The sequence below is a fragment of the Pteronotus mesoamericanus genome, unplaced genomic scaffold (assembly GCF_021234165.1).
Source record: "Pteronotus mesoamericanus isolate MK-2021 breed Mesoamerican mustached bat unplaced genomic scaffold, CSHL_Meso_final scaffold_409, whole genome shotgun sequence".
In the NCBI taxonomy this organism is placed as follows: domain Eukaryota; kingdom Metazoa; phylum Chordata; class Mammalia; order Chiroptera; family Mormoopidae; genus Pteronotus; species Pteronotus mesoamericanus.
Genome location: NW_026555316.1, coordinates 1,179,920 through 1,193,990, shown reverse-complemented (window position 1 = coordinate 1,193,990; position 14,071 = coordinate 1,179,920). Strand labels below are relative to the sequence as shown.

The window sequence follows — 14,071 nt, the reverse complement described above, 5'->3', positions numbered from 1 at the left end:
GGTCCCAGGAGCGCGCAGGCCTCACAGCGGAAACGGCGGGGCTCCCATCCGGGGCAGTAGACGGCTGACTGAACAAACGGTTCTGTCCAAGGACCCCCCAGACTAGGTCTCTGTTCTGCCCTGAGACGCTTCCCTGAATCGTTCGGCCAATGACACGCGACGGCTTCCGCAGGTGTCCCCCGTGTCTGGGGACAGTGGGGGCCGCGGCCTCCACACGGGGAGACCAGGGGCCCCTGACGGCAGAGGGTCTCTGAGCGGCGGGTGAGCATCCAGACAGACCCGTGGCTGCCTCTCGGATCTCTGATTGTTCCCCAACACTCACCTCTGCTGTATTTTCCGCCCCTCCCTGAAGAAGGCAGCTAGAGACCCCCTGCCACGTGGTGCGAAGGAAGCACAGAGGGGTCTCTCAGGGGCATTGCCCCCGTTCCCACCTGTCCTGTTTCCATCCCTTGGTCAGATTCCCCAGGAGCATCCTGAGCCTCAGAGGGGCTGAGCGGCACCTGAGGTGCGTCAGTGTCCTTGTGGGGTCAGATGGCACTTACCGATCCGAGGCCGGGGCTGACCACCATCCTGACGTCCTCTGTCCCTTGTCCACCTTACCCCCTACGGCCCTGTCCGCAGGAGCAGCCCTCTAGGAAGTCCCCGCAGGGCGCAGAGTCCTCCCCGCGGACCCGGCGGGTGCTCCTCACTGAGCTCACGGCCCCCAGCCGCTCCCTTACAGGTTCCCTGCCTTCCCTGCCCCCCACCCGACACCACGGACACCTTCCTGGGGGCCCACTACACCCCGGACACGGGCCCCTGCCTGCCGTCTCCGCCGTCAGGCGAGAAGGGAATGGCTGTGGTGAGGCTGGGCAGGGGGAGAGCCCCCTCTGATTTCTAACATGAGGCGGCAGAGGAAATGAGAGGGGCCCTCATCGTTGCACCCCTGACCCAGTCCCCTTCAGGGGAGGCAGCTCCTCTGCCCAAGCCCCCCAAGCACCTCCGGGGCCTCCATGTCCTATAGCAGGTCCCAGGCCGCTGTCCTGACCAGGCCCGGCTCCTCGTAGACCCCACGTGGCTCATCATTCCCACCAGGCGGCCCCCACGAGGCTCATTTGCTGGGGCCTGATGGCCACCTTCGGGGCAGAGGAAAGGGCCACTCCTGGGCCCCTCCCTCTCTGTCCCCTTCCTCCTGCCCAGCCAGCGGCTGTCCCTCCCCACCTGCTGCAGGGCCACGCCCCTGTCCTGACCCACCTCACCACTGCGCTGCCCCTGTGTGCGGGAGGACGTAGCCCAAGCGCTGAGAGTCCCCTGGTCAATGTCCCGCACTGACTGGCTGTCACTGTTCAGGAGTGACTCCCGTGACCAGGACGCAGTGGGGTCACACGGAGAGTGAGGAGGCCCTGTGCTCAGGAGGCTCTGGTTCTCTCGGGTACAAGACTTCAACAAATGCGCTGCCAACGCGACGTGAGGTCCGTGTGGGCCGGCGGGCTGCAGGGGTCCGCAGGGCGCCCCCGGCCGGGAAAGCCCGATGAGGGACCCGGATGGGAGCCGCGACCGTGGGACCCACACCCTCTGACTCAGCAGACACCGCCCTGGACATTGGCGTGAGCCATGGGATGCAGAGGGAAGGGACAGGCTGGAAGGCGGACCCAGGCCTGGGGAGGCCCCCAGGACACAGCTGTCCCCGCTGGAGTCCGGCAGGCACTCAGGCGGTGTCCTTTCGGGAGATGTCTGTGGGTTTTCTCAGGTGCCCTGATTGGGCACGGGCTCTGAGACCAGGACTCCGCAATGGCGCTTCCTGGGAGCCTCGCCCTGGACGCCTCGCCCTCCCCGGCCTGCTGCGCTCAGGTCCTTTGGCGGCGGGCGGCCCGGGGTAAGCTCTGTTGATCTAAGGACGGTATTCGTGTTCCCACAGGATCATTTTGATGAAGTCCATGAGCTGCTCCAGCGGGGCCTCCTGCCCCGCGCCCACCGCCCTGTTGCTGAAGCCGCAATGCCGCCTCGCGCAGACCGTGTCCAGCCAAGCGAGCTTCGGGTTGTCCATGTTGCGCAGATACTCGTCCAGGGAGATGCCGTCCAGTTCCTCTTTCCGGGTGAACACGAGGATGGTGCGGGCCAGGACGCCCTGCCCGAAGACCTCCTGGAGGCGCTGGACCACCACCAGGTCCTCCTCCGTGAAGCGGCCCAGCTGCGTCACCAGCAGCACCGCGTGTAGCCCTGGGGCGCAGCATGCGATGGCTGCCCAGGGGTCCGGAGCTGTCCCCTCCCCTGGAGCCCGAGGGGACAGAATATCAGGGGTGTCGGTCACCTCCAGCTCCATCCCGTTCCAGTCTCGGATGCCCTGCTGGATGGTCATGGTCACGGGCCTGGCGCTGAGCCTGGACTCGAACGCGTTCCAGCCCAGGATGCTGTTTCCAGTGGCGCTCTTCCCGCTTCCGCTTTTCCCCACCAGCAGGAGCCTCAGCCTCCTCGGGAGCTGGCCCTCCCCCGGCGGACCTGGAAGCGTCCAGACAAAGCAGAGCGTGGGGGTTAGAGCCCATGACCCACCCCGCCCCCGCCCACCCATAGCCTCCTCAGAGGCCTCCGCCCTGGCTATGCTCGCGACCCAGGGGGCAGCCTGTCCTGGGAGGCCTGGAGACCTGGGAGCCTGGCTCAGAGACCCGCTCTGGGCCCACACTCCTGTCTTTTTAAAATGTTTTATGGGGGCAAATGCACACAACATAAAAATCCCTGTTCTCACTAACTTTGGACGTGCAGCTCAGTGGCATCGCGCACCTTCACAGGGCTGTGCCATCATCATTTTTAAGGCATCTCATGATTTTTTCTGTCACCCCAAAGTGAAAGTCGGTCTTCATGCAGCAGGAACTCCTCATCCCTCCTCCCGCTGGGCCCCCGCTCACTATGAGCTCCTTCCTGTCTCTGTGGATTGTGCCCTCCAAGGGGCCTCAGAGATGTGGGTCCCTGCGCCTTTGACCTTCGGTGTCGGGTTTACTTCACCGGCCATCACCGTGTGGCCCAGGCTCATCCACACTGTGGCTCGAGTCAGAATTCCCTTCTGTTTCAAGGCCAAATAACATCCCATTGCACACTCGGACCGCGCTGTGTTGTCCTTACACGTGGACACACGTTGTCTTTGCTTTTTGCTACTGCGAATAACACAGCTGCAAACACGAGCGGACCAGTGCCGCTCTGCACCTCTGTTTTGGATTCTACGGGGCACCTGCCCAGCATGGAACTGCTGGACGATGCGGCAGGCACCGCAGTTCCATGTTCAGGTTTGAAAGGTCTTCTCAGAGTCCTGTGTTCTCACCCAGACAGAATCGGCCCATCCTGAATGGGCTTTCCTAGGTGTCCCTGGTGACGAGGGCAGAGCGTGGCCTCTGTGTCTACGTCTTGTCCCCGAGTGCCTGCCCCCATCACCTCCCTCTGCTTTTGCATCTTGAACGTGGGGAGGGTGGCACCTTTCAACAGGACCCCAGGCTCCACAGCACAGAGGCTCCCTGGGGGCACGTTCTTAGGCTCCGTCCCTGACATCTGGGCTGAGTGTTCCCGCCCAGCAGTGCACAGGAACCACAGGCCAAGAGGAGACACGGACATGCCAGCCTGGTACTGAAAACCTAAGGTTAGGGTTTCAGAGAGCACTGGAGTCTGAGGACCGGAAGAGAATTCCCTCCCCTGGCCTTTCAGCTCACAGCCTGGAGCACAGAGGCCAGTGCCAAAGGAGCCCTCTGGTTTCCGGGTCTGCAGCACAATGAAGACATTGATGGGTCTCCGTGATAGAGCCCCAACCCTCCTCAAGGTGGGACTAGCATCCTTTTCTGTCCGACTCACCCACTAACACTGGCTGGGGACTCTGGTTTCCTCCAGCTTCCCCCGCTTGGCTTTGAAAACAACGTGAGTGAGTGGGGGGCGAGGGGGGCTGGTGTCAAAGAAACCGGGTGCGCATAGTGTCCCTCCCTACCCCCCCCCCCCCGCCGGCCTGGAGCTGGGCGAACACGGGAACTGCCCTCGGGGCGAGCCCGGAGCCGGCGCACGCCAGGCACGCCACTCAGGCTCTGGGGAGGGTTTCAAAAGTAGTATGTAACCTTGGTTGCCATGAGAAAGGCTAAAGCAGGTGTCAGCTCTCGTATGGGTGCATTTCCCACGCAGGCTATTAACAGGGCTTTCTCCCAGTGACTCGGGCCGCTGAGGTTCATGGAGTAAAAACAATCACTTGTGGTCAAACACACAATGAATCACAAATATTTCTTCTGGCCAGGAAACGGATGCATGGCCAGCGCCCGAGCTCTGGCTCCCCGGTGAGATGAGGAGGCCGCCCCCCTGACTCGTGAGCGCGGCCCCGACGCAGTAGCTTGCGGGGGGAGCCCTGGGGGGGGGCCAGCCCCGCTCGCTCTGAGGCAGCCGTGCCTTCCATGGTGCGGGGCGGCCCTGCTGACCCTCCGCGCCCCGACCCGAGCCAGCCCCGCGCCCCCCCCACCGTGGGCTCGCTGGCTTGCAAGCCCCCGCCGAGGGGAGCCGTCTTGTCACACTCCCCTTCTGGAGGGCGCGGCTGGTGCCGCCTCTCGCGCCCTTTCCCCCGCTGTGCCAGTTGGGGTCTTTCCCTCGTTTTCGGGGGGTAAGGAAGGCCCCGTCCAAGGGCCCTCTGCGGGGTGAAGCGCTGACTGGTTGCGCTCCGCTGCCTCTCCCCGCGCGCCCCTGCACCCCACGTCCCTGTCCGCACCTCGCTCAGGGTTACCTGCTGCCACGTCTTGGGTCGGATGCTGGGATGACGCTCCTGGAGGACTGTCCCAGACAATCAGCTCCTGTTCCCCTTCCTCCGCCTAAGGAAACAACATGTCTGACTGAGCTTCCTGAGGCCGCTGGCTTTGCCTTTCTCCTCCAAGAAGGAAGTGTTTGCGTTGCTTTGGGGCAGGGGTATAGACTGAGTGAGGAGAGGGGAGGAAGGCATGAGACACTTTCTGCCCCTTTCAGGGACCCTGTTTCTTTGCCCCCGCCCGGGGCCCTCATTGTGAGTTCAAGCAATTTCATGGAGGAGTCATCAACCTGCCACCTGAGGAACGATGGCGTCAGGAGGGACCCTGGGTCCTGGGGCCGCCCTGTGAGGAGGAGGAGGAGGAGGAGCAGGAGCAGAGACACAGAAGCAGGGCTGACAGTCTGTCCCAGGAGCCGTGGGAAGACGGTGGCCGGAGGGTGCGCAGTGGGGGGGGGGCGGGGGCGTGCGCAGGAGGCTGTGCTGAGGGGCCGGCTGCGGGCGGGCCGGGCCTGGGGCCAGGATGGTCCCGGAGGGCGGCCTGGCCGTGCGGGCGGCACGGGGCTCGGAGGCGGGCGGCCGGCCGGGTGCTGTGGTGAGGAGGCCCGGAGCCCTGGCACAGGAGCCTCATGATGCGAGGACAGCCCTGCGGGAGCCGGGGACCCCACTGCCCTTCTTCATGGCCACCTGTCAGCGACGTCTCGCCGCCTGGGCCTCAGAGGCCCCGTGGGTGCGAAAGCCGCGCCTCGACGGGATGTCCCTGTGGTCCCTACAGGTGACCGGCCCATTTTATGACATTGTCTAGGGCGCGTCCCCGTGTTTGCAGGGGGCCCCGTCACCCCAGCAGGAAGTGCCGTCCGTCACCCTCCGGGGGAGAGAGCACTGCGCCCTGCCGTCACCCGCTCTGCCCCACGGGCTGACGGGGCTCCCCGTTCCGCAGCCCGTCCCGCTGTCTCTGCTCCGTCTCCCCTGCGGGCTGGGGACGGGACTGCCTGCTGGGGCACGCAGGACACGGGGGACAGTCACAGTCAGGGGGTGTCTGTCCCCCGGGGCCCCCGCACACCTGCCCTGCACGGTGCCTCCCGCCTCTGCCCCCGCCCAGTGTGTCTCCATCGGGGACACGGAGCAGGCGCGGCCCCCGTTGTTTGTCAGGAGGAAAGTGAAACTCACGGAGCCTCTTCCCCGCAACGCTGCGGGCGTTTGGGGCAGGACAGGAAGCACACGGCGTCCTTCTGCCCCCTTAGCCACCGTGCCTTGTAATGGACCACGGACCACGGACCACAGACACACACACAGACACAGCGCACACGCACACCACAAATGTAACACGCACCCCAAACACGCCACAGAGCACTCACGCAATGTACTCACAACACACACGCTCACAAACATACACACCCCCAGCAGAGACATACACAAACACTCAGGCATACCCACAACCACAGCCCAAACACGCCACAGACCACTCACACAAAACGCTCACAACCATAACAGACCCATATACTCCCAAATATTCAAAGACACAACACACGCCAGCATAGCACATACAAAAACACAGTGCACCTGGGCCAGGTGGCGCCTGTGCTCTTCTCCGCGGGCGCCACCATGCCCTCGCGGAGCCCCAGGGCAGGGAGAAGAGGCTGCGGCTGTAGAAGGCGCCACCCTGGGGCTCCCACTCCAGGCTCTCGACCACAGCCATCAGCTCTGCCAGCTGCGCCCTCTGCTCCTCCCCGGTGGCCCGGTTGTTGAAGCCACAGTACCGGCCCCCGCACCCCTGGACCAGGCCCCGCAGGCTGAGGTTGTCCACATGGGCTATGGACCCACCCAAGGACTCGCCCCCCGAGTCCTCCTTGTGGGTGAAGGGGACCACCGCGTGTCTCAGGGCTCGTGCCCCAAAGACCTCCTTCGCCCTCCTCATTGCCATCGTGTTGGCATTGTCACCGTGGTGAGGCGGCCCAGCTGGGTCACCAGTAACAGCACGTGGGACCCTGGGGCCGAGGGCAGGTCGCACGCTCTTTCATGCGTGACTGTAAAAACCCAACACGGAGCTCGGGCCCAGCGGCCTGCAGCTTCGAAAGCGGCGCTCGGGGGACAGGGGCTGCGTAAGGAAGCGTGGTTTATTCAAAGTCCAGCGGCCTGGGAAGGGGGTGGTTCTTGTCTCAAAGACCATCCGACCAACTGGACGTGGGCAGGGGTTCCAGTGAGGACGGGAAGGAGGGGAAAGGAAACAGAACAAAGGAGCGGCTGAGCGTCCTCTGGGCAGGGGCTACGTGCCCGCCAGCACCTTCGCTGCCGGTCACCGGCTGAGGGTCAGCCGGTCTCTGGAAGCTGGAATGTCGGAAGGTCAATGTCGCTTCTTTTGGAGTCAGTTTCTAGAGTGCTTAAGCAAACGGGCCATTATTTACAGAAATACTGTTTAAGAAGGGAGAGGTAGGTCATGATTCTACAGGGGTCACCGTGGAGACGCCCACCCTCTGCGAGAACCCGAAGGCGTGAGGGTGGGCCGGTGTCTGCTGTGGTCTGAGGGTTGCTGTCCCTCAAACCCAGGCGTTGAAACCTGATGCCAAGAGGGTGGTGCCCTTGGACGGCCCCTTGAGGGAGCTCCGTGCCATATAAAGGGCCCCGGGGCGCCGGCTCTCCCTCCTGCCCCTGGGGACCCAGCGGGAAGCTGTCCCTCTGCAGCCCCAGGAGAGCCCTCCCTGGACCCACCGTTGAGGGCGACCTGCCCCTGGGCTCCACCCTCCAGGGCGTGAAAGACAAATGTCTCTTGTCCACAAGCCACCGATCCCTCTGTGACCCCTGTCCTAGCCTCTACGAACCCACCGGTAGCTCTTACATCCTGTATCCCGGCACGTCCCCTTGGCCTTGACACTTTTGTGGCTAGAGTCTCACGATGTCTACACTGAAGGGGTTCACCGCTTGGGGTGTTCTGTTCAAGGACGAGGCCTGGTTGTCACAAGGCCATTTTATTTACTTGCAGCAAGTAAAGGAGATGGGGTCTCACATCCAAAGCTCTTCTCCCCACGGGGAGGCTGTGGGGTGGCGTGGGGTTGCGTGGCCGTCCTGCTGACGGCTGCGCCTGCAAAGCCCTGCGCTTCAGCTCACCGTGTAGAAGAACGCATTTCGCCCTGGCCGGGCAGCTCTGCAGGTTAGCGTGTTGTCCTGATGGGCCCAGGTTGCGGGTTTGATTCCGGCTTAGCACACATACAAGGACTAACCAATGACTACGTAAATAAGTGAAACAACAAATCCCTCTCCAGTAATCAATTAAAAAAGAATGGAACACATTTAGGAAGAGCCTCCCAGACCTTGAGACCCTGGTCCTACCTAACGACGGCATCCACCACAGGAAGGTACACATTCCCTGCAATGAGAGGAGGTGCACCGACTTACGTGCACCTGCCTGTGGCGTGTGGCCCTCTTATTGTCCTGGAGAGTTCAGTTTGCTAATATTCTGCCAAGGGAGAGCAGAGACTGCCGCTGTCCCCACATGAGCAAGGCCATCTGTCCTCTAAGAGTGAAAGGAGTGAGGGGTGTTGGGCCAGGGGACCTACATGTGGTGGGGGACATTCTCTCCTCTTCTCCTCAACAGAGAGACTGGTTTCACCAATGAGTAGAATGAAAGGGAGACTGTCCCTTTGCCCCGTACTGTTCCTTCAGTGACAGTGCCATGAGTGCCTTCCAGGCCCAGGAAAGTCCCTTTTCAGACTTAGGCTTTGACCTTGAAGGGCCGTCCACAGGCCTTTCTCCGGTTGCGAGGACGGTGCAGGGAGTCCCGGCTCTGCCGGCCGCGGACGGGCAGTGGAGGAGCGGCACCTGCTGTTTTCCATTCCTGAGCTCGCGCTACACGCCGCTGTGACCCGAGGGCGGGTTCCTCTCCATTTCAGTTCTTTTAAATTGGGTAAGATTTGTGTTAAAGCTCAGAACGGGGCCTAGCGTGGCATATGGTCCATGTGCACCTGAAAATACGTGTCTTCTGTAAATTTCAACTTCTACAAATGTCCATTAGCCCCGTTGATGGGAGGTGTCAGGGCGGCCTTCCCGGTCCCGGGTCATTTTCTCTGTAGCTCTTCCCTTGGTGGCTGGGGGAGTCGGGGGGGGGGGGGGGAGTCTCTAACCATGGTCTGGAATTGCCTAATGCTCCTTTCGCTCGTCAGCTTCTGCGCGGAGGTTTTGCCTCTCTGTTGTTGGAGAAGACATGTAGGATTGCTTTGTCTTCCGGGTGGAGTGACCTTTTTATCACTCGACAATGTTCCTTTCTGCATCTGGTAGTTTCCTTTGTTCTGAAGTCTGATTTATTTGCTACGAGTATAGCCATTCCTTCTTCCTTTTGCATGATTAATAGTTGCACCATTTACCTTCTCCATCCTTTAATGTTGAGCCTGTTTCTGCCATGATATTTGAAAGGATGTTTCTCTGAGCAGCTTATGGTTGGGTCGTGTGTTTGATCTGCCCGCCAATCCCTGTCCTCTCCCTGGGCACAGACAGCAAACCCACGCCCCTCCCTGAGGGGTCCTGGCTGCAGCTGCGATGGGCGTGTCTGCTCCTGGGGCCCCCGGGGCTCCTCCCCGCACTCCCAGCGGCTCAGCTGCTGTCCCTGGGGATCTCTGGGCTCCATCCCTCTGACCTTAGGCCAAGAATCAAACGTCACATTGCTCGCACCGGACTCTGCTTTTCTTTCTTTCTCCTTTGTTTCCCGGTGGCCTCCTCCTCTCTCAGCAACGTGACAATGGCAGACTTTTCCTGTTTGGTCCTTGCAAAAGGGTATTGAAAAGTGGACAAGACCAAAACCAAGACTGCGCCTCAGGGCCCCGCGGGGACCTGCGCGCAAGCCTGGGTGCAAAGGGACCTTGACAGCGGAAGTGCCGCGTGTCGGCCTCGGCGCTGGGTCCCCGTTCGTGTCCGCAGTGGGTCCAGGCGGGGCTGCGGGCCTCTCGCGCCCCTACCTGCTCCGCCGTGGCCGGTTATCCCCCGCTTTGGCGTGTCTCTTCAGTGACCCGAGGGCATCAGTGACCTGGGACTCTGTCTGCGAAGGCACCGGCCCAGGGCGCTGTGGGCGCCCGGCAGGACCGGGGGAGCCTGGGTTTGGTGTGGTGGGGAGTCTCCGGGGACAGAGGGGCGGCGCGGGTGCAGAGGTCAGCGGGGCCGACCCGGCCCACCCACCGGGGCCCGGAGCTGAGCTGCCGGACCCGCCTGGGGCAGAGGGGCTGGCGCTTCGCCCGCCAGTGCGTCCCCAGTGCTCGGCCCACCGAGGCCTGTCCGCCCTTAATCATGAGGTTGAATTAGAAGTTTCCAGACCTCTTAATTTTTTAGGCTTTACCCCCGAGTTGAAAAGCACGCCCTCCCCCGTGAGCGTGCCAGCCAGTGAGCAAGGGCCCCGTGGAAGTGGATTTTCACAGGGTCTCAGCGGCTCCTCATGACTCGCGTCTCTAGTTTTAGTTTCCTTGGCCTTGTAGAAGCCTCTGCATTCGAGCTGCTAAGGGGACTGAGGGGTGACACAGGGGGTCGTCCCTGCTGCAACAGAGGGACAGTTCTCCAGTGTGTTCTCTTCCTGTGGGCACAACCCCCAGTGCGTGTGTGCGCGCACGCGTGTCTCTGCACTTGGTCACGTGTGTGGTTTTGCAGGTGGGGCTGGGGCTGACAGAGTAGTGTCCTCGTTCAATGCGGGGATCAGGCAGGGGAACCGACAGCTACAGAGGCTGACTTCCGACAACACAGCGTGAGCGCCCAGTGCATTTATTCATTCAGGGCCTGGTCAATGGGAACAAAGGGGCGTGGACTGAGGCTCTGTGTTGGTTCCCGCCCGTGGCCCCGTGGGCACATGGGGGCTGATTCCCTGACAGGGGACAGGAGCCTGAGGTCAGTAGAAGGCAGGCAAAAGGGGCGACAGTTATGTGGCTTAAGTAAGAAAGGAGCTCAGAGAGGGCCAGGTCACACGGGCACGTTCTGCGGGGAGACAGGCCCTGGCGGCGTTTTGCCCTTGATGTATCACTGCCAGGGGAGGGACACATAGAAAGCATGCGGACCCTGGAGGGACAGACACCAGGGAGGCGTGTGATGCTCAGCCGACGCGTCAACTTCATCTCTACAGCCTGTCACTGAGGACCTCCGCTTGGCCTCAGGCCGGTGTCTGGCGAACACCAGCCAGAGAATGGCCAGGGAGCCCAGCAGCGGGGTCCGATCAGCTTCCCTGCCTGGCAGCCGGGAACAACCGCCTGAGCAAGCCCTGCTTCCGGCCCGCCAGCTTCTTGGTCACCTTGTCACTCTGCTTCTGTGGGTTTGTGGCCAGCTTCTGCGCCAGGCGATACACCTTGTTGGTGAAGTGTTTGCCAGAGTGGTCGCTCACCAGGCGCTCCACCATCTGCAGCAGCTCCTGCACCTGGGCTTCCTGCTCCGCGCCCACCGCCCTGTTGTTGAAGGCGCACACGTGGCCCCCGCACTTGGCCACCAGCCGGCGCAGCGCGCGGTTGTCCGTGTCGCGCACGTACTCCTGCAGCGAGCCGCCCGCCAGGTCCTCCTTGCGCGTGAACAGCACCACGGTGCGCGCCAACACACGGCGCCCGAACAGTTTCTTCAGTGCCCTCAGGGCCTCCTGGTCCTGCGCCGTGAAGCGGCCCAGCTGAGTCACCAGGACCACCGCGTGGGGCCCGGGTGCCGACAGCAGGTAGCAGCGTGTCCGCTCCTTGCACCCCCGGGTCTGTCTTGGCGACCCGGGGGCTGAAAAGGTCCGGGGTGTCCATGACTTCCACGAGCCACTGACCCCACGTGCAGCTCCCCACCTCGCAGGTTCTGGTCACCGAGGTGGCTGCCAGCCTGGAGAGGAAGCGTCTCTCGCCCAGGATGCTGTTCCCAGTGGCGCTCTTGCCTGTCCCTGACCTCCCGGCCAGGATCAGCCTCAGCCGGCGCTCCTGCAGGACCTGCGTGGCGTCCTTGGAACCTGGAGGACAGGGGTCTGTGAGCTTCCAAACCCATAAGCACCTAAGTACCTTGGTTACCTGCCCCCACCCACCACCCCCGAGGCCTTTAACCAAAGGAGAACAACCATGTTTCAACTCTGCTTTTCCAGGCAAACTGTTATTGGGGTCGTTGGTCAGAGCCGTTTGACCCTGGGGGACCTTCACCATCTGCCCTGTCATCTCAGGTTCTCCGTGTGCCCCTGCAGATGCTCAGCCCCGGGGTGGGCATTTCTCTCGAGGACGCCCCTTTACAGTCCAGGCTCCGCCTCGCCTGCTCTATCCTTGGTGGTCCCCACCGAGCACAGCCGTCCCCGTTGGGCAGCTTCAGCGGCCTCTGCCCTTCTCCTCCCAGATGCCACCCAGGGAAGAAGGGCAGGAGGGGGCAGTGGCCTGGGCGTGACGGGCTGTGTGGGGTCCCAGACACCTCGGGATTGACTCACAGTCCCGCCATAAGCCAGCGGTGCCACCCGGGAAGTTCCCTCATCTAGGTGCTAATTAAACCTTAGAGCAAAACGGGGAGTAATAGCGTGGTGTCGTTTCCTCCTGGGGGTGTTGGGAGGATGAGATCAGATCCCTTCTTTCCTTCCTTCTTCCTTCTCTCGCTCCTCCTCCCTGCTCCTCCCGCCCCTCCCTCTGAAACCTGCTGCCTACCAGTAAGACACCTGTTCCCCCCCTCCCCTGCATCCTGGGTCTCTAAGGCTCTTACCTGATGAATCCCCCTCTGGTGCCCGAGCTGATGCCCTCTGCACCCTCCTCCGTGGAGGTCAGAGTGGGCTGAGTGTCCTCATCTCACACTTTGGCCACGGAGGCGCCGGCCAGTCTAAGAGGTTAGTGCCCCCAGCTGGGCAGGGGCAGAGCCGCAGCCGCTGCGCACGCCTCAGGCCTCCTGCTGTTTGGCCCCGACACCTCGGGGAGCCCTTTGGGGCCTGTCTGCTCGGTCTGGAGCTCGCCCATTTACCTCATCTCCCAGAGCTCACCCCTGGGGGCGAGTTCGCAGTGCGAGACGCGCTCTTACCGTAGGCGCTTTCCTCGTCTCTTGCCTTCTTCTGGCCTCCCATGCTCCGCTGAAAGAGTCCCAAACACAGTTGGTTCATCACATAGGTGTAACTACCTCCAAAGAGCTGGGGACAGCACCGTGACACAGTCTTGGGTCCCGCGTCCCCTGAACAACGGAGCTGAGGGACGAACTCCGGAAGGGCCCGGGCCCGGGCAGGGGCGGGGTGGTGCTGGGACAGGGTCTGCTGAGCTCGGTTGGTCTTTTCAGGGCCGTCAGATGCCACGGCCGAGGGGAGACGGGGACGGTGACTCAGGTCAGGGACAGAGCTTCAGGTGCCCTTTTCTCCCAGGTAGTTCTCTGTCGGCGACCAAAGCTGTGGCTACTACGTTTTCCCAGGAGGCTTTGGGAAACTGAGAACCCAAACAATGGCTCCGGGAGGGAAGCCCTTAGAGCGGTGGGCGCGGGAGACAAACCGGAAGAGAACTGGATTTGGGGTTTGGGAAACTGGAGAACATATGTAGGTCCCGGGCGACCTGGAGAGCCTGTGACTCCGCGCTCCGGACTCAAATCCTAGTCCTGTCTACGTGTGTCTCCTGGGATCTGTGTCCAGGAGAGCCAGGGCCACGCCCATCCGGCTCCTGATGCCCCGCCTCCCAGGCTGAGGCTCCTCCCAATCACATGGTTGCAGCCAATCAGGCAACATTTAATAGGATCGGCCCTTCTACGATCACGGAAACCGGAGCACAGCGCACTGTGTGACCTCAGTGTCCTCTCCAGCCTCGTGACCAGGACCCCGTCACTGGGCTGCCCCCAGAGAGCAGATTCCAGGCCTTTCCAGCCGCCTGTGCCCTCACCACTGTGACCGTCCAGTGCTCCCCCCGCCCCCCCCCCTTCCCCAAGGCTGTCTGAGTCCTGTCCATCGTCCACTTCTAATTCCACCTGGTTACCGCAGGGACTGCGTTCTCTCCTGGTGGCACCTGCTAAGGAAAGGCCAAGGGGGATGTGGGCCGAATACCTCGTCTCTGGCCAAAGCACTTCGAGGACAGGCTGGCCTGGCCCTCAGCCCAAAGGCGATGGCGTTCCTGCAGGAACCCGCCCCCTCCCCCGCCCAGGCCACTCTAACATTCACACCCCCCGCCGCCCGGCTGCCTGGAGGATCCACACACTCCCGTGGGTGTCAACAGACCAGAGTGGGAGAAAGAGCCACAGATTCAGAGCAAAGACCAGGAATTTAGTGGCAGCAAAGCGTCCTGGTCCAAGATGGAGGTGGGAAGGCCCAGGGAAGTCCCAGGACCGAGGGCAGGCCCTTCAGAGCTTCCCGCAGCGTCTGCGGTGGGATTCAGAAAGTTCTCTGCGGTCCCAGGGAGCTGACACCTGGGTCACAGA

At 62.4% G+C, this 14,071-nt stretch overlaps 2 protein-coding genes across 2 annotated transcripts; both read right to left on the bottom strand.

Annotated features, from left to right (window-relative positions):
- Window positions 1-820: 820 nt before the first annotated feature.
- Window positions 821-6,656, bottom strand: LOC129086751 (GTPase IMAP family member 6-like). Its single transcript, XM_054593433.1, has 3 exons — window positions 6,342-6,656; window positions 4,718-4,802; window positions 821-2,478 (listed from the first exon to the last, which is right to left on the bottom strand). Exons 1-3 carry the CDS (start codon window positions 6,654-6,656, stop codon window positions 1,871-1,873), a joined length of 1,008 nt encoding a protein of 335 aa, XP_054449408.1. The 3' UTR covers window positions 821-1,870.
- A 3,707-nt stretch (window positions 6,657-10,363) lies between these two features.
- Window positions 10,364-12,748, bottom strand: LOC129086773 (GTPase IMAP family member 1-like). The gene is given in 3 exon segments (XM_054593472.1): window positions 10,364-11,423; window positions 11,425-11,669; window positions 12,704-12,748. Coding segments are annotated over 3 exon segments (798 nt in total). The 5' UTR covers window positions 12,747-12,748; the 3' UTR covers window positions 10,364-10,913.
- Window positions 12,749-14,071: the final 1,323 nt, after the last annotated feature.